General features: G+C 44.2%; 1 protein-coding gene across 2 annotated transcripts in view; it reads left to right on the forward strand.

The window, feature by feature from the left end:
• actr3b (actin related protein 3B) overlaps positions 1-21,815 on the forward strand; it is a 105,995-nt gene that overhangs the window by 77,217 nt on the left and 6,963 nt on the right. For both annotated transcript variants that reach the window (XM_078227614.1, XM_078227622.1), the window contains 3 exons: positions 1,719-1,892; positions 16,631-16,723; positions 21,461-21,586. In XM_078227614.1, coding sequence (XP_078083740.1) covers positions 1,719-1,892; positions 16,631-16,723; positions 21,461-21,586 — 393 coding nt within the window. The remainder of the gene's footprint in view (positions 1-1,718; positions 1,893-16,630; positions 16,724-21,460; positions 21,587-21,815) is intronic.

A 21,815-nucleotide genomic window follows, 5' to 3' on the forward strand; every position in this document is an offset into this window, starting at 1 on the left:
AAGGAGACCAAAACTGTACACACTATCCCAGGTGTGGCCTCGTCAAGGCCTGTATAGTTACATCAAGACATCCCTGCTCCTGTACTTGAATCCTCTCACTGTGAAAGCCAACATCTCATTTGCCTTTTTTACTGCCTGCTGCACCTGTATGTTTACCTTCAGTGACTGATATGTAAGTACAGGTGGTGCAACACCTATCCTTTCACCTCCTCCCATCCAGACTTCCAAACATCCCTTCCAGGTGAAATGGTCATGTAACGATTGCTAGTCACTTTTTAATAAACCGTAATCGTTACTCGTGATGTGCTCTGTACAATGGGGAGACCCAAATGCAGATTGATTCAATGCCTGCTCTGCTAAACACTCTGATTAGCCTGCAAACCAGACTCTGGTCTTCCAACCACTTGCTATATTAATATTCCACCTCACTCTGACTTCTCTGTCCTTGCCCTCCAATGGTTTTCCAATTATACGCAACCCAAACTCAAGGAACAATACCTCATCTTTCCCATTTGGACAATTCTTGGCCTCAACACCGAGTTCAATAACTTCAGATCAAAGCTATTTTCTCAGGCAGTAGGTGTTGGTACTGGTTCCACTGATACCATTTTCCGTATTTTGTTTCTTTTGTTATCCCACGACCAATCCCTTTTGCCTTGCACTATCATCCCTTTCACCTTTTAATCAGTCCCACCACAGACTTTACCATTTATTGCTCATTCTTCACTCCCCTTTTCCCTGCCTCTGAGTTCTAAACTGTCACACCTCAAACTTTTTCTAGTTCTGATCAAAAATCATTAACTGAAAAGCTAACTTTGTTCCTCTCCTCAGAAACTGCCTGTCCTGTTTCCAGCATTTTCTGATCTTAGCCTCCTTTTTTTTAAAATTACGTGCCAACGGTGGCAATGGGGATGGCACAATGGTTAGCACAGCTGCCTCACACCACCAGGGACCCTGGGTCCTATTCCCGGCTTGGGTCACTGCCTGTGCGGAGTCTGCACGTTCTCCCTGTGTCTGCGTGGGTTTCCTCTGGGTGCTCCGGTTTCCTCTCACAGTCCGAAAGACGTGCTGGTTAGGTGCATTGGCCATGCTAAATTCTCCTTCAGTGTACCCGAACAGGTGCCAGAGTGTGGCGACTAGGGGATTTTCACAGTAATTTCATTGCAGTGTTAATGTAAGCTTACTTGCAACACGAATAAATAAACCTTTTGTGACCAAAAACCCTGGCAGTGCAATGTAAATAGAAACCAAATTTAAATTTAATTTGTATTTGTTTAATGTAATAATGTCAGTTATATAAGAGGAGACTCACGGCTTCAGTATCCTGGCAAATGCTGCAAAGCTCCTATTACGAGATTAATGGGGTGCGTAATTTCCTGATATGCATTTCCGATTCTCAAAGTGCAAACCCTTCACTGCAGTTCTGTCAGGGACGGGTGCAGTGGAGGACTGGCTGCATTTTTCACGCGTGCCTCATTTAATCTGTTATTGTTTCAGGGATTTATTATACATGATTACGTGCAGCAGAAAGAAAAAAACCTTTTATCCAAACTCCCAAGCATTTGGTCAGTTCCTGAGAATCAAAATTAATCGTGCTCTTTGTCATAAGACACTTGAGGCCCCCGTCAGTCTCAGAATATGATGTTTCCTCCGCGTGTTCCTTTTTCTTTATTTTGCTCTCGCATCCTGATGTCGACTTTCTCACTTTTTCTTTGTAGGAGCGATATTGTTACATCTGCCCTGATATAGTTAAGGAATTCACTAAGTACGACACCGATCCGGGGAAGTGGATCAAACCTTATGTCGGTACAAATGCCATCAACAAGCGGCAGTTTGCTGTGGACGTGGGCTACGAGAGGTTTCTGGGACCTGAAATTTTCTTTCATCCAGAGGTGATTGAAAAGCACCCGCTATAATTCTGCCTTTGGTTTTGGGGTTCTGTACATTGTTGATGATTCTATTCCAGCTTATCTTTCCCAGAAAATAGCAATCCAAACTTTGCGCCATGATCCATGGCATGGATTGGGTGGCATAGGTTGGGTGAATGCACTCAGCCTTTTTCCCAGGGTTGGGGAATCGAGAACTAGAGGAGCATAGGTTTAAGTTATGAGGGGAAGGAATTAATGGGAACCTGAGGAGCAACTTTTTTACACAGGGGGTGGTACTTTTGTGGAATGAGCTGCTGGAGGAAGTGGTGGAGGCAGGGACATTGACAACATTTAAAAAGCATTTGGACAGATACATGGATAGGAAAGGTTTAGAGCAGGGGGTCTCCAAACTGTTCAGTACGTGGGCCACATCGTATATTTTACACATTTTCGGGGGCCAAAGAAAAAAGATTAGTTTTATAAATGAACTGGCGATGATTAAGCCCGTGAGATCAAATGAAATTCACTGTTGAAACAACAGGTTTCAGAACGCAAGACATATCCACATATTTTCCGCACAATGCTTGTTGATGGATAATGCAGTGCAGAAACATGGGCTTTGAGAATCCGCCAACCTCACAAGCTTTTGTGATTTGTCCAACCAAACCTTTCTTCATCCCAGACATGTTCTTTCCTCCATCAATTGTCACGCATTACAGTTTATTCCACTCCAGGTTATATTCTAACACAGTTTTTTGCAATTCTTTGAAGATGTCTTCTCCAGTTACTGTGCTGTGCATGCTATGCACTGATGCTAATTCTTGTGTGACATTAAATTCACTGTCGACGCCACGGATGAATACTAGGAGTTGTGATGTGTCACACACATCAGTCGATTCATCAAGTGCAAGAGAACAGAACTGAAAATTTCTTGCTTTGTCTGCAATTTGATGAAATATATTGCTTCCTATATCCTCAATTCTACAAGCAACAGTATTTGGTGCAAGACTGATGATTTTGAACAGATTTGCTTTTTCTGGGCATAACTCTTCCACTGCTTCCATTATACACTCTGATGAGATCTCTATCGGTGAATGGCTTTCCTCTTTTAGCCAACACATAAGCTAGTTTGTAACTGGCTCTGGTTAAAGCTTCATTTTCAGTTAACTTCTGCATAAAAAAAGCTTGTTGGGAAAGCAGCCTGCGTTGCATTGATTCAAATTTTTCCGAATGCTGTGTTCCTGTGAATTGGGAATAACTTGGTTCATGTTTGGCCTCATAGTGTCGACGTACATTGTACTCCTCCAAAACTGCAACAGTTTTGTTGCATATGACACACAAGGCTTTATCACCTGCTTGTACAAAGAAGTACTTTACACCCCATTCTTCATTAAACAGGCGGCACTCACTGTCCACTTTTCTTTTTTCATTCCATAACTGAATTGGTCTGAATTGCCGCCATCATTGTCATTGTTCTCGCTCATTTCAGACAGATGGAGCTTACGGATTGGATAAAGCAGCTGTCACTCAGTCAATGCAGAGCGGCAATTGGATAACAGATGTCTCAATTGCTGATTCGTTTAATGAACTGTCAGTCACAGGATGGCAGCTCTGATTGGACAATAGGCCGATAAAGAGTGCGGGGATTCCCATGGGTCCATCAGACACTGCGCGGAGCGGCAGCAAATGTCCGGCCTGTGGCTTCCGTCCCCGCGTCCGGATCCTGAGTCAGCGGCGGGGTTCCGGACGCGGGAGTGTTTTCGGCAGCGGGGATCCCGTCCCGACCCACTGGCTGCGGGCCAGATGTTAGCCCGCTGCGGGCCGGATGTGGCCCGCGGGCCGTAGTTTGGAGACCCCTGGTTTAGAGGGATATGGGCGAAATGCAGGAAAATGGAGTCAGCTTAGATAGGTATTTTGGTTGGCGCGAAGCAGTTTGGGCCGAAGGGCCTGTGACCGTGCCGTCGATTCTATGATCCAGATGTGAGCTTGATTTGTGGATGGAAGTTACTGAATGATTAATGATTAACTTACCGCTGTTGGGGGTTGATTAGCTCCGTTGGCTGGACGGCTGGTTCATGGTGCGGAGTGACACCAGCAGCGCGGGTTCAATTCCCGTACCAGCTGAGGTTTCTCATGAAGGCCCTGCCCTCTCAACCTTGCCCCTCACCTGAGGTGTGGTGATCCTCAGGTTAAATTACCACCAGTCAGCACTCCCTTTAGAGGGGGAGGGTACCTATGGTCCTCTGGGAACATGGCGCCATTTCACTTCACTTGCCACTGTGCATCAGGTTTAATGACTTACTTAAATATAGCGCTCCTTCCCCTTTCCTCATCTTTTGTTTGCTGTTGCAGCAGGACAAATATTGCAATGGGGCCCGAAGTGGAAATAACATTGATTTTGGCGGCACAATGGTTAGCACTGCTGCCTCACAGCGCCAGGGGCCCGGGTTCGATTCCCAGCTTGGGTCACTGCCTGTGCGGAGTCTGCACGTTCTCCCCGTGTCTGCGTGGGTTTCCTCCGGGTGCTCCGGTTTCCTCCCACAGTCCAAAGATGTGCGGGTTAGGTTGATTGGCCATGCTAAATTGCCCTTTAGTGTCAGGGGGATTAGAAGGGTAAATACATGGGGCTACGGGGATAGGACGCTGGTCGGATTGTTGTCAGTGCAGCCTCGATGGGCTGAATGGCCTCCTCCTGCACTGTAGCGATTCCATAACGAAATAGTTTTATAATCTGGAATGACAGTGTTTTTCTGCATTGTGCAAAAATGCCTCCTAATGGTCTGATCTGTTAGATCTCTTCACATTGTTGAATCACTCCCACTACAGTTTCTGAATTGAAGTTTTTGAATTGAAGTTAGAATTTAGCATTTCACGATATCACAAAGTGATGGATCTTCAGCACTGCATTACCTGCAGATGGATCCTCGTGATGCTTGGAATGTCTGCTCCTACAGCCACCATGCCAATTACTATGGTCTATCTTTCTGCCTCAGAGTGGGCCCCTTTACACTGCTGGGAGGAAGATCTTTGCGAGTGGGTTTGAGCCAGGAGAAGGAAAGGACCTTTAAGGGAAATAAACCTGGCAGGGCTCAGGGGGTTGAGTGAGAGAATGGGACTGACTGGGTTACTCTACAGAGAGCTGGTATGGACTTGATGGGCTGACTGGCCTCCTTCAAACTGTGTCATAATGATTCTATTTCACTATCACTTGCATTTACAATAAGCACACCCATTAGGGCATCTGAAAACATTTCACGTTCAGTCACTGTTGTTATTGAGGGGACCAATTAGTCACTTTGTGCTCAGCAAGATCCCACAAATGGTAATGGGATACATGACGGTGGGTTTTATTCTTGGGACATGTGTGTTGTTGGAAAGAGTCAGCATTTATTGATTTATACTGTCCATCCCCCTCAGAATCTTGTATGTTTCATAAAGCCGCCTCTCATTCTTCTAAATTCCAACGAGTATCGGATCAATATGTTCAACGTTTCCTCAGAAGACACCAACTTCATCCCAGGAATTAAACTAGTGAACCTTCTGTGAACCGCTTCCAAAGCAGCTATGTGACCCTTCATAAATGAGGAGACCAAAACTGTACACCAGGTGCAGTCTCACCTAATGTTCTGTGCCACTGCAGCAAGATTTCCCTACTCTTTTATACAATTTTCCACTTGCAGTAAAGGTCAACATTCCAATGCCTTGTAATTAGATACTGTAGCTGAACGCTAACTTTTCATGATTCTGAAAATGGCCCATTTATCCCAATCCTCTCTTTTTTATTAGTTACCCTCTGTACTGCAGCATTCTGCAGCCTCTGGATTTCAATAATAATCTGCTTTCCTGAACTTCTTGCCAAAGTGGATAAGTTCACATTTTCCTACAATATACACCATGTGCCAAATTTTTGTGCACTAATTTGACCTATCTATATCCCTTTGCAACCTCTTTGTATCTTCCTTATAACTTGCTTTCCAATCTGTCTTTGTATCATCAGAAAATTTGGCACAATACATTCTGTCCCTTCATCCAAGTCACTAATATAGATTGTAAGTAGGAGAGGCCCTGCACTGATCCCTGTGGCACTTCACTAGTTACGGTTTGTCAACTGAAAAATTACCTATTTATCCCAGTCCTCTGCAACCTGTTAGCTAGCCAATCCTCTGTCTATGCTAATATATTGCCCCCTACACTGCACGGTGGCACAGTGGTTAGCAGTACTGCCTCACAGCGCCAGAGACCTGGGTTCAATTCCCGGCTTGGGTCACTGTCTGTGCGGAGTCTGCACGTTCTCCCCGTGTCGGAGCGGGTTTCCTCCGGGTGCTCCGGTTTCCTCCCACAGTCCGAAAGATGTGCTGGTTAGGTGCATTGGCCGTGCTAAATTCTCCTTCAGTGTACCCGAACAGGCGCCGGAGTGTGGCAACTAGGGGATTTTCACAGTAACTTCATTCCAGTGTTAACGTATGCCTACTTGTGACACTAATAAATCAACTTTAAACTACACCATGAATTCTTACCTTTGATGTAGTACCATATCAAATGTTATTTTGAAATCCAAATATTCCACATCTACTGATGCCCCCTTCATCCATCCTGCTTGTTATATCCTCAAAGCACTCCAATCAAATTGTCAAACACGTTTACCCTTTCACCATGTTAACGCTGGCTGAGTGTATTATGATTTTCTAAATGTTCTGCTGCTACCTCCTTAATCATAGATTCTAGCATTTTACCAATGGCAAATATTAGATTAACTGGCCTGCAGTTTACTGCCTTCTGTCTGTGTTCAGCATGTTCCAGAGTCTCTCTCTCAACCTGTATGGAAGGTGGTATATTTGGTGATATGGGTTGACATGAGTTTTGTTTTCATGGACATTGAAAGATTGGCTGAATTTCTCGTGTGCAGAATTGAAGAGCAGCGTGCAAGTCTTGTGCCGAGTAGGCAACAACATTGCAGTGATCCACAAACTGCAGAATTTGTTTGTTTATTTACGGTGGTTTGCTTTAGTTTTGGCGTGGAGGTGACTGCGGTGAAAGTTTTCCAAACGGGCACTACTCAATTCTGACACTAGAGGGCAGTTGATCTGTGATGAGCTGAACAGTCACTGTCAGGTAGATGGTGAATCATCGAGATGCTGTCACACAGCTTTGTCTGACCCCAGTCTGGATTTTGAAGGTGTTTTGTTTCTGATCTCCCACTCGAGACGGTTGCAGCCATGTCATCGTGAAAGCATCACATTCAGTCACTTGTTATTGAGGGGAACAGTTAGCCATTTCGTGCACAGCAAGATCTCTCAAACAGTATTGCGATGAATGATGGGGCATTTTACTTTTGGAACACAGTTGTTCCAAGAATAAAAAGGTCAGCATTTATTATCCTTCCCTCGTTGCGCTGAGAGGTGGATGGTGAGCTGCTGCTGCTGTCTGGAGCTGTTACAGCTTGACACAACTGAGGGGCTTGCTTGGTCGCTTCAGAGGCCTGTTATGGATCAGCCACGTTGGTGTGAGGCTGGAGTCACATATCGGCCAGGTTGGGGGAAAATGAGGAAGAGCTGCTGGCCAGGGCACTGGGAGAACTCCTTTCTCTTTGAATTGTGCTGCAGGTTCTTTTAGCGCTCACGTCAATATGCAGTTTGAGCTTTGATTTAAAATTTAGTTTGTGAATATGTGTCCTGATGATACAGCACTTCCTCAAGTCTTGTGCTGAAGTTTCAACCTCCGGATCAGTGGTTAGCACTACTGCCTCGCAGCGCCAGGGACCCGGGTTCAATTCCGGCCTCGGGTCACTGTGTAGAGTTTGCAAGTTCTCCCTGTGTCCGCGTAGGCTTCCTCTCGCACTCCAAAAATGTGCAAGGATTGGCCTTGCTAAATTGTCCCTTAGTGCCCCAAGATGTGTAGGCTAGGGGGGTTACTGGGGTAAATACATGGGGCTGCGTGGATAGCGTTTGGGTGGGATGCTTTGTTGGAGATTTGGTGCAGATTCGATCGGCCGAATAGCCGCCTCCTGCAGCGGAGAGATTCTACCATTCTAAAATCTGAGGCAAGAGTGGTGTCAACTGAGAATAAGTTGCACCACGATTGGTATTTATACATTCTGAGGCACTGTTGTTTTGTTTTGTTCTCAAGTTTTATGATTTTACAGTGAAATAAAACCCTGATTACTTGAAACCACTGCAATGAAATAGGGAACTTGTCTCCCAGTAGGTCAAAGCACAACGGGAAGTTCAGCCCCTAGGTTTCAGGAGGTGCTGAATGCCTGTGTGAAGAGCTCGAGTGTTCAAAAATCAGGGTACGGTGGTTTAATTCAGGTGCTACACTCATCACCCGCAACTCCGAGTTATAATTGAAGTTTTGGGGTTGAAGCATGGCTCTGAAAGGTTACTCATTTCAGTTTATCACCAGCTCCAAGGAATGGTTTCTTTGGGGAGCAGTTTAAATAATATTCCTTCTGCTCCAAAATTATGTTCTTATTTGTCGTCCTTTCCGAGATCATATAAACTTAATTTCAAATAGTAAATTTCTCCGACATCTTTTGGCATGGAGAATTAAGCCATTGCATTTTTGTGAATTGGGATTTCTTGCAGCTAAAAAGAAGATCATGGTTTCACCTCCCAGAAGTTGATGAAATCCGATCAGGTGCTGGGAAGTGGGATTAAAATGAGCAGCTAGTTTCTTTTCCCTCATTCTTTAGCCGGCACAGACACGATGGGCTGAATGGTCTCTTTCTGCACTGTAACTTTTCTATGGTCTGAGCAATTGGGGGTATTTGACCTGTCATGAGGACTAGTTTTCTTTTTAAACCTCACTTTAAATTTTTGCCCAGACTAAACCGTGAATTTAATCCTCAACAACGTTTCTGGTCTGCGCTTTGAGGACTTGGACGTGAAATGCAAATTCCGTTGCAAGAACGGGAAAAGAATTTCTGCCTTATTAAAATGACAGAATTAGGTCATTCCTGAAATCCAAGCAGTTTTCATATGGGACACAAACAATGGGGTGATGCCAAATGGAAATTGGAAGGATGCTCAAGCTGCTTCTACACAGCCTTTGGTGTCTGCGTGATGCCCACCTGGGCCATAATGACTTGGTGTCGGCAAGAAACAATACGTAGGAAACTGGGCAATGTTTCGGGCCTCTGAGAGAGCACAGTTGGTGCCAAAGAAAAGAGAGCCTTTTAAAAGTGTAAATAAACTCTTTCAAACTTGATTGCACCATGATTTGTATCTCAATGATTGGGGAGCAACTAAGTAGCCTGTTGACGCCTGATAGCTGTTAAAAATATTACCGCCTGATAGGCAGCACGGTGGCACAGTGGTTAGCACTGCTGCTTCACAGCGCCAGGGATCCGGGTGCGATTCCCGGTTTGGGTCACTGTGCGGAGTCTGCATGTTCTCCCCGTGTCTGCGTGGGTTTCCTCCAGGTGCTCCGGTTTCCTCCCACAGTTCAAAGATGTGCGGGTAAGGTGGATTGGCCATGCTAAATTGCCCCTTAGTGCAATCTTGGGGGTGTTAGCTAGGGTAAATGCATGGGGTTATGGGGATAGGGCTTGGGTGGGATTGTGGTCGATGCAGACTTGATGTTCCGAATGGCCTCCATCTGCACTGTAAGATTCTATTATTTTAAAAATATTACTGCCTTTAAAGTAAAGTTTATTTATTTGTCACAAGTAGGCAAACTGCAATGAAGTTAAATCCTCTTTAGCAGCCATTAAAAATATTACCGGCGCTTGGAGGCAGTAAACTGCACTGTGCCTGGGCCTTACAGTGTACGTGCCAATCTTTGTCTTCCTTCCTTCATTCCAATGAATGTGGAGAGGCAGAATAGATAAATAGAAAAGGGACACTGAATGTATTCATCACATTTCTGTGGAATGTTTGTCATTTCCGCTGTGGCTGCTTATAAAAGGCTGCTGTTGGCAAACCCTGTGTAAATTCTTCCATAATTTTATCTCCTACTACTTGGTTGCCAGAGAGTGATGGACTGCAGTTTGATAAGTCTGTTCCAAGCGGAAGTCTCAGCCTGAGCAGGGATGTGTCGGGTTGTAATATGTGAGAAGTGCTTTGAATTTGAAGCACAAGAGGTACAGTGAAAGAGCTTTGTTTTCTTGATTTGGGGTGAATTGGAGAGTAATGATTGAATAAGCAGTGTTGGAGAGGATGGCTTTTTGAAATTGTTGGTGGCTGGCCCTCGATTCGAGAATGACGTCTACTCCGGGTTGCAGGTTTCTGCCATGGGTCTTCATGTAACTGACGGGCTTTTTTGGACCCACTGATCTTTGAGCACTTGAGGCAGGCTGTCCCACTAGATAGTGGGGTAGAACATAGAACAGTACAGCACAGAACAGGCCCTTTGGCCCATGATGTTGTGCCGAGCTTTATCTGAAACCAAGATCAAGCTATCCCACTCCCTAGAGTGTTTCCTAGAGTGTGACATCCTAGAGTGTGACATTGCTGGCTAGTATTTATTGCTCATCCTTAATTTCCCCATGAGAATCATAGAAGAAATCATAGAAACCCTACAGTGCAGAAGGAGGCCATTCGGCCCATCGAGTCTGCACCGACCACAATCCCACCCAGACCCTACCCCCACATATTTTACCCACTAATCCCTCTAACCTACGCATCCCAGGACTCTAAGGGGCCTTAGAGAAGGTCGTGGTGAGCCTCCGCCTTGAACCACTGTCGCCCATGTGGTGTAGGTACGCCCACAATGCTGTAAGAGAGGGAATTCCAGGATTCTGATCCAGCGACAGTGAAGAAACGGCGATGTATTTCCAAGTCAGGGTGGTGATTGACTTGGAGGGGAACTTCCATGTGGTGGCGTTCCCATGTGCCTGTTGCCCTTGTCCTTCTAGATGGTGGTGGTCATACGTTTGGAAGATTCAGGATTTGTTTCTTTGACAGTTGCTCTCCGTTGCTACTCTGCCTCATCATTAAGGCATTGAGACTTGAACAGTGAGGCAGCCTGATTGACAGGTTGTCACCATTATTGCTAGCAAGCTCCTCTCAGTCAATTGGGTAAATGCTGCCACACTTCAAGAAGGCCTTTGGAGAGCTTTTGAAATTTTTCTTTGTCCTCCCATGGAATGTTGACCATTTGAGAGTTGAGAGAAGAGCACCTGGCAGGGAGACCATTTTCAGCCACGCATATGCAGTGGCCAGTCCGTTAAAGTTGATTTTTCAGGAGAATTGCCGGACCGCTTGTGGACCTGAGTTGTTTGTTTGATGATCCTCCGTTGAATCTAGAGGATGTGGCAGAGGCATTACTAATGGAATGACTCCAGTATTCTGGTGTCACTGATACATCGTCCAGGTCTCACTGCAGTACAAGAGTGTGGTGACGACAGCTACTCTGACCATGATACAATCAATAGAGTGTACAATGTAGAGTTGAGTGGACAAGCCGCGGAGTTGTCTCTCCATGTGGTCTGTGATAAATTAACAGCTCTGTTTGGAGGATCATGGTTGGAGAAGATGGAGCTTAACTGGAGTGCTGTCAACCGATTGGTTGATGTCAAAACAGACCTACAGCAACTTCTGGATAAACTTCTGGAGTTCAAGTTAAACTCAAGATAAAGCCTAATAGGCAACTAAAAAGTCTCATGGCAAGGATAGTACCATATGCAATTCATCCCAAGGTTGAAGAAAAATTAGTATGACTTATTAACACTGCTGTGTTAGAGTCAGTCACAATGAGTGACTGGGCTACTCCCATTGTACCTGTCATAAAACCAGATGGTTCAGTTCATATTTATGGTGATTATAAAACAACCATAAATCCAGTGTTGGGTGCTGAACAGTATTCGCTTCCTTTAATTGAAGATTTGTTGTTGGTTATCAGGTTGGCAGAAATTCTTGGATCTTTCACAAGCATGTTTACAGATGAATGTAGCTGGATTTCATCTGTTGCTTACCATCATTATTCATAAGAGTTTTTTTCATTATAAAAGATTGCCTTTTGGTTTCAGATCTGCACCAGCCCTATTCCAAGATCGATGGATCAGATTTTAAGTGGTCTCTCTGGTGTACAATGTTACCTGGATGATATTCTAATTACAGGGTCTAATGAACAGGAGCACTTGAATAATTTAGAATCAACATTAGAACATCTTCAAGCACATGGTCTGCAAATCAAGAAAGTGAAGTGTGACTTTTTCCAGACATCAGTCCAATATTTGGGTCACTTTATTGATGGTAAAAGTTTACATATAGAGCGCCTAAAAAGATGGGTGCAATTTTAGAAGCATCACTTCTGACTGAAATGACGCAGTTGAGATCCTTTCGCGGATTAGTAAATTATTATTTTGTCCTTCATTTAGCTTCATTATTGTAGCCAAAGCGTAATTTACTATGTGTGAAACAGTCATAGGACTGGACAACAAAACGTGAGGAGGCATATAAGGATGTCAAAGATTCTTTGCAGAAGTCTGAAGTATTGGTTGATTTTAATCTGAAGCTACCATTACTGCTTACTTCTGATGCTTCACCATATGGATCAGGAGCAATAGATTCACTTATTATACCTTTGGGAGAAGAACGACCAACAGCTTTTGTTTTGCGTACTCCGACTAGTGCTGAATCTAACTATGCTCAGGTTAGAAGAAGTAGCTTCGAGTATAACTTTTGGCATGCCAAGGTTTTATAGTTATTTATATGGTCGTTATTTCACATTATTGACTGATCATCAACTAAGAACAAAGAAAATTGCAGCACAGGAACAGGCCCTTCGGCCCTCCAAGCCTGCACCGACCATGCTGCCCGACTCAACTAAAATCACCTACCCTTCCATATCCCTCTATTCCCATCCTATTCATGTATTTGTCCAGACGTCCCTTAAAACTAACAATCGTATCTGCTTCCACTACCTGCCCCGGCTGTAAGAACATAAGAAATAGGAGCAGGAGTAGGCCTTCTAGCCCCTCGAGCCTGCCCCGCCATTCAATAAGATCATGGCTGATCTGACGTGGATCAGTACCACTTACCCGCCTGATCCCCATAACCCTTAATTCCCTTACCGATCAGGAATCCATCCATCCGCGCTTTAAACATATTCAGCGAGGTAGCCTCCACCACCTCAGTGGGCAGAGAATTCCAGAGATTCACCACCCTCTGGGAGAAGAAGTTCCTCCTCAACTCTGTCTTAAACCGACCCCCCTTTATTTTGAGGCTGTGTCCTCTAGTTTTAACTTCCTTACTAAGTGGAAAGAATCTCTCCGCCTCCACCCTATCCAGCCCCCGCATTATCTTATAAGTCTCCATAAGATCCCCCCTCATCCTTCTAAACTCCAACGAGTACAAACCCAATCTCCTCAGCCTCTCCTCATAATCCAAACCCCTCATCTCCGGTATCAACCTGGTGAACCTTCTCTGCACTCCCTCCAGTGCCAATATATCCTTCCTCATATAAGGGGACCAATACTGCACACAGTATTCCAGCTGCGGCCTCACCAATGCCCTGTACAGGTGCATCAAGACATCCCTGCTTTTATATTCTATCCCCTTCGCAATATAGGCCAACATCCCATTTGCCTTCTTGATCACCTGTTGTACCTGCAGACTGGGCTTTTGCGTCTCATGCACAAGGACCCCCAGGTCCCTTTGCACGGTAGCATGTTTTAATTTGTTTCCATTGAGATAGTAATCCCATTTGTTATTATTTCCTCCAAAGTGTATAACCTCGCATTTCTCAACGTTATACTCCATTTGCCATATCCTCGCCCACTCACTCAGCCTGTCCAAATCTCTCTGCAGATCTTCTCCGTCCTCCACACGATTCACTTTTCCACTTATCTTTGTGTCGTCTGCAAACTTCGTTACCCTACACTCTGTCCCCTCCTCCAGATCATCTATATAAATGGTAAACAGTTGCGGCCCGAGTACCGATCCCTGCGGCACGCCACTAGTTACTTTCCTCCAACCGGAAAAACACCCATTTATTCCGACTCTTTGCTTCCTGTCGGATAGCCAGTCCCCAATCCACTTGTATAGGGGCATTTTTGGGTTGTATAGAGGCATATAGTCGTTAGCTGCTAGCCAATTGCAAAAACAGTTACTGATCTTATCTGCACACTCCTACGATATAAGAGTGCCATGTTAATGCTGATGCATTATCACCCTTATCTTTACCTATTGAGCAGATGCCACCAACTAGTTTTGCTAATAGTCTTTATTTTTCAAGAGAAGACGATGCAGGCAAATTATCTACTGAAGTGCAGAGACATACCAGAAATTATCCCGTGACAGAGAAGGTGATGGGTATGATATTGAAATGAACAATAGCTGGAATGCATGAGGAATATTGATTTGCAATCAGATCTGTCAAGAACGCTTGAGTTGACTTTCCAAGGTGGGTGTCTACTGTGGGGAATCAGTGATCATTCCTCCTCGTCTGCGTAGAAGAGTTCTTGAACAACTACATGAAGGACATCCTGGTACAGTCCGGATGAAAGAATTAGCACGTAGATATTTTTAGTGGCCTGGTCTGGATGCTCAGATTGAAGAAAAAGTGGGACAATGTCAGTCCTCTGTACGAATAAGAAATGCTTTACACCCTTGGGAGAGGCCTAAAATGCCATGGTAACGATTGCATGTAGATTTTGCTGGTCTGCTTGAGGGTTGCGTCGTCTTAGTCATAATTGATGCACATTCAAAGCAGCTGGAAATTATTTTCATGAGATCCACTACAACTGAAGAAATCATTGAAAAACTTGGTGAAATGTTTGCAAGATTTGATAAATCAGAACAAATTATTCACGATAATGGTTCATAGTTTACTTTACGAGTTTGCGTGTTATCTCAAAGTAAATGGTAATCAGCATATTAGCTGAAAGATTCATACAATCCTGGAAACATTCTTTAGAAGTTTCACGACAGCCAGGTTTGTTTTCATGTCACGTGAATAGCTGTTTGGCATCTTATAGAAACACTACTCATGCAATTACCCAAAGTTCACCTGGATTAACAGAAAGTTGAGAACTGTGACAAAAGCAAAATACTGCGGAGGCTTGAATCTGAAACAAAAACAGAAAATGCTGGAAAATCTCAGCAGGTCTGACAGCATCTGTGGAGAGAGAATAGTGCAGATGTTTCAAGTCTGGATCATCCTGACTTGGCATTGTGTGATTTATGTCTAAGAGTTTCTTCCATACCCTCCAGCTCAGTTCTTTTTGCAACATGATTTACTGGAAGTGATATGGTGAAGGCAACAGGGTACCTGGGACCAACAGTGTTGAGGATTGGTTAGTAAGTCTATAAGTATTTATTAGTATCACAAGTAGGCTTGCATTAACACTGCAATGAAGTTAGTGTGAAAATCCCCTTGTCTCCACACTCCAGCGCCTGTTCAAGTACACTGAGGGAGAATTTAGCATGGCCAATGCACCTAACCAGCATGTCTTTCGGAAATTTGATTGAGGAAGAATCCGAGTAACAATAGGCAAGGAGAATGAATTAAAGTTCAATCTGGTTCAGATGGAGAGGAAGGAATAAAGATGGATTGAGAGAAAGAAGAAGATAAGCAAAAAAAAGTTCTCAAATCTCCTAGAATGCAAGAATGAGAGTGCCCATTTAAAATTTTGGCCTCCTTGCCTAAGGCAGGATATACTCGTGAGAACCTCTTTAAACCACCCGCTAGGGACGGGGAAAATCGGGAAATGAGATCTCGCTGGAGAGATGCTCATTTCCCGCCTCATAAAATTTTGGTTCCATGTTGCCGTTTACACTGACGGCTAATGTGGACTCAAAATTCCTCTGAGAGTCCCAAACAGCTGCCTTTGTCCATAGCTGACTGGAGCAAACATGGCGTCTTTGGTCGCTGAAAGTCTACTGTAGAAATGTAAAGAGGCTTTTTGCAGTTCCAGGAGGGGGCATCAGTGCCTTCTCTTTTCGAGATAACGAGACTCTGCTGTTTGTCTGAAGGTTAGAAATTCCTTTGGTGAGTCATGGTTTGACAGGTTTGATAAAGCCTTGTCTATTTCTAACATTAAAAATAATAATTTTAGAATAGCCAGGTTGACAGAAATATTTATAAATATTAATATTTTCTTCCTGTCTCTCTGACCAAGCAATGAGAAACTCTGTTGACAGTAGCGGGACCAGAAGAGCCTCTCACCGGCCAATGGTGGGATGCCTCAGTCAGCATGAAACACACTGCGGGGGTGAGAGGGGAGGCGTAGGAAATCTGGCCCAATATTCAAATTGTTGCCTGAATGTTTATAGCTTTAATCATAGAATCCTACAGTGCAGAAAGAGGCCATTCGGCCCATCGAGTCTGCACCAACCACGATCCCACCCAGGCCCTATCCCCAGATCCTTACATATTTACCCACTAATCCCTCTAACCTATGCATCCTGGGACACTAGGGCAATTTAGAATGGCCAATCAACCTGGCCCGCACATCTTTGGACTGTGGGAGGAAACCGGAGCACCCGGAGGAAACCCACACAGACACAGGGAGAATGTGCAAACTCCACACAGACAGTGAGACCTGAGCCGGGATTCGAACCCAGGTCCCTGGAGCTGTGAAGCAGCAGTGCTAACCACTGTGGTACCGTGCCGCCCGTTTGATACCGTGCTTTGATACCGTGCTACCGTGCTTTTAATTTTGATATATTGATATATTTATTAAACCTTGTATCCCATATACTTTTCCTTTTAGCAGAAAGGGAGAGATGCTGTATTTTTGTTTGAAGTTAATGGTGAATGTTTCACGCACTATGTTTGTTGAGATAAAATTAAGCTAAAATCGTGTTTTGCTTTTGCAGTTTGCAAATCCGGACTTTATGCAGCCTATTTCCGAGGTAGTTGATGAAGTAATACAAAACTGCCCTATAGATGTTAGACGTCCATTGTATAAGGTAATGCTATTAATGTTTCATTAGAAAAAAAAAGTACTGTTCATGCTGTCAAGCGCTTCACAGATCAAGCGCAAAGCTCGGATAATATGTTGTCTGACAAACATGTTCAAACCGTAATCTTTAAAAAAAATATTGAGCCAAATAGAAGCCTGTTCCAATGGAGAATTCCACATGAAACTCCTTTTCTTGCAAGAAATGAACATTGCGTTCCTATTTTTGATTCTGCTGCCAATTTTCATCTCTCCTGCAGGGGATGACAACTTTCCAGTTATCATCCAGTACCTCTTCCATTGTTGGAGTGTGAGCTTTGATGTGTATTAATTAATACTTGGCTGGAGGGGGCCTGATGGCCACTGTAGGGTCTGTTCTCTTCTTTAGAATGGACGTGGGCATAACTGGTTTGAAGCAGAACTTCTTTATTGATTTTATCATTTAAAATTAACATTTGCAGAAAGCGAAATAAGGATTACTTAAGAGAGAGAGAGGGAAAAATAGAGAAAGCAGCAAAAGCCAATATTGTGCTTGCCAAAGAACTCAAAACACAGTCTGGATCGAACTGACTAAACATCGATCTGTGTCTACAATATAACTAAATATTTATCTGTGTTATGAAATTGCCAGGTACAAACTGTCTAGCTGCATAAACAATTGGCAGCAGTGGCCATGAAACACTGCTGTTTACCTGACATTGTACAAATTTACCTTACATTACAAATCTGATGTAATGCATTTTGGAAGGTCTAATACAGATAGAAAATATACAGTAAATGGCAGAACCCTTAAGAGTATTGATAGCAGAGGGATCTGGGTGTACAGGTACACAGATCACTGAAAGTGGCAATGCAGGTGGAGAAGGTAGTCAAGAAGGCATATGGCATGCTTGCCGTTTTTGGCCGTCGTTCCATTGAGAACAAACCAAGTTTCTCCAATCTCTCCTCATGGCTAATTCCCTCCATACCAGGCAACATCCTGATAAATCTTTCCTGTACCCTCTCCAAAGTCTCCACATCCTTCTGGTAGCGTGACGACCAGAATTGAACACTATATTCCAAGTGGGGCCTAACTGACGTTCTATAAAGCTGCAACATGACTTGCCAATTTTTAAACTCAGTGCCCCGGCCGATGAAGGCAAGCATGCCGTATGCCTTCTTGACTACCTTCTCCACCTGTCAAGTTAGCTTTAAAGCATAGCATAATTAGTTACATAGGCAAAATACCTTAAAATGAAGCCTTTTAACTAGAGCAGACCATACAGAAGATCCCATGGCCACACACATTTCTTCCAGTGTGGCTCAAAAGTTAAACACAAAGGAGGAAAGGGTCGACATCCTGACACTCCCTCCCTAACAGCACAATAGGTGGACCTGCACTACATGGACCACAGCAGCTCAAGAAGGTGGCTCACTCCCACCTTCTTCAGGGTAATTAGGGGCGGGTAATAAATGCTGGCCCAGCCAACGACACCCGCGTCCCATGAACGAATACATAACTGAAGTTACAGGTAGAATTTCCACTTCATTAGCTCAGGCACACTAAAGTCAGCATACTTCATACAGACTGATCAACCATGATGTACATCACAGTTATTCACCAGATGAACTTGCCAGAGGGAGTCAGCATTTTGTACAGCCGTTGAAGTTTGCAACACAGAAGGAGGCCAAATGACCCATACTGGTCCGCACGGTGGCACAGTGGTTAGCACTGCTGCCTTACAGCACCAGGGACCCAGGTTCGATTCCCGGCTTGGATCACAGTGCAGAGTCTGCATGTTCTCCCCGTGTCTTCATGGGTTTCCTCCGGGTGCTCTGGTTTCCTCCCACAGTCTGAAAGACGCGCTGGTTAGGTGCATTGGCCATGCTGAATTCTCCCTCAGTGTACCCGAACAGGCACCGGAGTGTGGCGCCTAGGGGATTTTCGCAGTAACTTCATTGCAGAGTTAATGGAAGCCTACTTGTGACAATAAGAAGTAAATAAACGTTGAACTGTGTGTCAGCTCTTTGATAAAGCTATCCAAAACTAATCCTACTGGAGTGCACGCTCTCCATTGGCCTGTATCTTCCTTTGCTTCGAATGTTCATCCAACTGCCCCTTAAAAGTTGCAAAAGTCTTTTTCTCAACCGCTCCCATACGTCCATAACCCATTGCAAAAATAAATGTTCCCTCTGAATAGCCATTTTAAATTGATGATCCCTCACCACAGATTCCCCAACCAGAGGAAAAATAGTCTTTCCGTATTCAAATGATCATAATTTTAAAAGCCTCTGTTTTTTTTCCTTTGGTCTGACAAATAGTTACAATAAACTCCTGTTTCTTTTAATTAGTTTCTCATATCTGGCATTCGTCAGGTGAATTCTATGCTGTAGTTGACCAAATTTTTCTTTTTATTCATTTGTGGGACATGGGCGTCGCTGGCTGGCCAGCATTTATTGCCCATCCCTAGTAGCCCAAGGGCAGTTGAGAGTCAACCACATTGCTGTGGCTCTGGAGTCACATGTAGGCCAGAGCGGGTAAGGACGGCAGATTTCCTTCCCTAAAGGACATGAGTGAAACAGATGGATTTTTGCGACAATCGACAATGGTTTCATGGTCAGCAGTAGATTCTTAATATCAGACTTTTTGAAAAATTCAAATTCATTGCAAGCCTTACTTGTGACTAATAAATAAACTTTAACTTTTTCCGCCATCTGCCGCGGTGGGATTTGAACCCGGGTCCCCAAAACATGAGCTAAGTTTCTGGATTAATAGTTGAGTGATAATACCACCAGGCCATCGCCTCCGCTATAGTCTCCATTTACTAAGTGTCCCCAGAAGTGCAGAGCACTATAACTGTGCTCTATCCCCATTGCTCTAAGACAATTTATCATGACTTCCTTACTGTTGTACTCCACACCCCTTATTTCGAGAGATTAAACCATAATTTATAAATCGGGGTATTATGTAATCCCAGCTGTTTCTGGTTATTCACATCCTTCACAACCTTTCTGCCGAATGTATGCTCTCCTTTGCTTGTTTTTCATCTGAAAACCTCTGCCCTAGCACTTATCCACGTTAGATTTCACCTCGAGCCGATTTTGGCTTCTTGAACCAGCTGAATGCTGTGGAGCACTATAACTGTGCTCTACCCATTGCTCTAAGACAATTTATCATGATTTATTTAATGTTGTACTCCACACCCCTATTTAGAGAGATTAAAACCATAAATTATAGACTTGAACCTCCCGGGTATTATATAATCCCAGCTGTCTCTGGAATTCTGCCCACTGCCGGTGGCGTGACCCCTGCTGGGTGGAATGAATTTTCATTTAGTTTGGTTTACAAAGCGACCTTTCCTTTTTCATATTTGAGTAGACATTGGCTGTGTCATTTAAGATTATATTCCTGAGGTAGATCAGCATTCTGCACATCTTGTAAAGTCACCGGATCAAAGTTAATATTGCAGTAACGATCATTAGGCCCAACTGATTTAGGCTGGCGTTTAAAATAAAGTTTATTTATTAATGTCTCAAGTAGGCCAACATTAACACTGCAATGAAGTTACTGTGAAAAGGGTGGCACAGTGGTTAGCACTGCTGCCTCGCAGTTCCAGGGACCCGGGTTTCATTCCCGGCTTGGGTCACTGTCTGTGCGGAGTCTGCACGTTCTCCCCATGTCTACGTGGGTTTCCTCCGGGTGCTCCGGTTTCCTCCCACAGTCCAAAGATGTGCTGGCTAGTTTGATTGGCCATGTTAAATTGCCCCTTAGTATCCTGGGATGTTTAAGTTAGAGGAATTAGTGGGGTAAATATGTGGGGTTATGGGGATAGGGCCTGGGTGGGATTGTGGTTGGTGCAGACTTGATGGGTGGAATGGCCTCCTTCTACACTGTAGGGATTCTATGAAAATCCCCGAGTCCCCACACTCCTGCGCCTGTTCGGGTACATTGAGGGAGAATTTAGCACGGCCAATGCATCTAACCAGCACGTCTTCTGGAAACTGGAGCACCCGGAGGAAACCCATGCAGACATGGGGAGGATGCGCAGACTCCGCTCAGACAGTGATCCAAGCCAGGAATTGAACCCGGGTCCCTGGTGCTGTGAGGCAGCAGTGCCATCGTGCCTCCTCCACTCTACTTCTAATCCTATCTGCATATCTTTCTATTCCTTTCTCCCCTCTGTGTACTTGTCTAGCTTTTCCGTATGTACGTCTGTGCTGTTCATCTCAGTTGCACCTTGTGGTGTTGAGTTCCACGTTCTCTGGGCAAAGAGGTTTCTCCTCAATTTCATTAGTGGCTATCTAGTTGATCTCTAGCTTTGAACATTTTCCTTTGTGTCTGCCCTATCAGTCACTTTGATATTTTTAAATCATCAGCTCAGCCTTCCGCTTTCTGGAGAGGAGAGCTTATCCAGGAATTGGATAAGCATCCTGATTTGAGGAGAGCAGCAGCAGGATACGGCCGAGAAAGTGCTTGTCCTTCAGCAAAGACTTTACACGGATTGTTTTCCTTTGCTACCCTTTCGGGTTTGTGCTACAAGAGCTAGGTGGCACTGCTGTACTGTTGGTAAACTCCTTAGTTGCAAATCGCAAGTGTTCCTTTTATCATTTGCAGTTTTGATTTTCCCTTTCTCTTTCCTTTCACTGTTTAAGCTAAAAAGAAAATCCAATTGCGTTCTCTTTGTATCCATGGACACCTCTGGAGACTCGTGATGAGCTGTGCGGACAAATAAATCTTAACTTGTTGAAATTCTGTCTTCCCCCATAGAACATAGTTCTTTCTGGAGGTTCAACAATGTTCAGGGACTTTGGACGCCGTCTCCAACGAGATCTAAAAAGAGTGGTAGATGCAAGGTTGAAAATCAGTGAACAGCTCAGTTCTGGTCGAATAAAGGTGAGTAACCCTGTTGTTTTTCAGCTAATAAGTCTGATGATTAAAAAAATTCAACTGTCAATATAATTCTCCCCTTTTAGAAATTAATTTAACCCATTCCCTTTCTTTAAGGCCAATTTTTTTTTACTTGTTTGGCTGGGGAAGCAGTTCTAGTTTGTTGAGGTGAATAAAACAATACAGCGCAGAAGAGGCCGCTCGGCCCATCGAGTCCGCACCGACACAAGAAACA

The sequence above is a fragment of the Mustelus asterias genome, chromosome 2 (assembly GCF_964213995.1).
Source record: "Mustelus asterias chromosome 2, sMusAst1.hap1.1, whole genome shotgun sequence".
Lineage (NCBI taxonomy): Eukaryota > Metazoa > Chordata > Chondrichthyes > Carcharhiniformes > Triakidae > Mustelus > Mustelus asterias.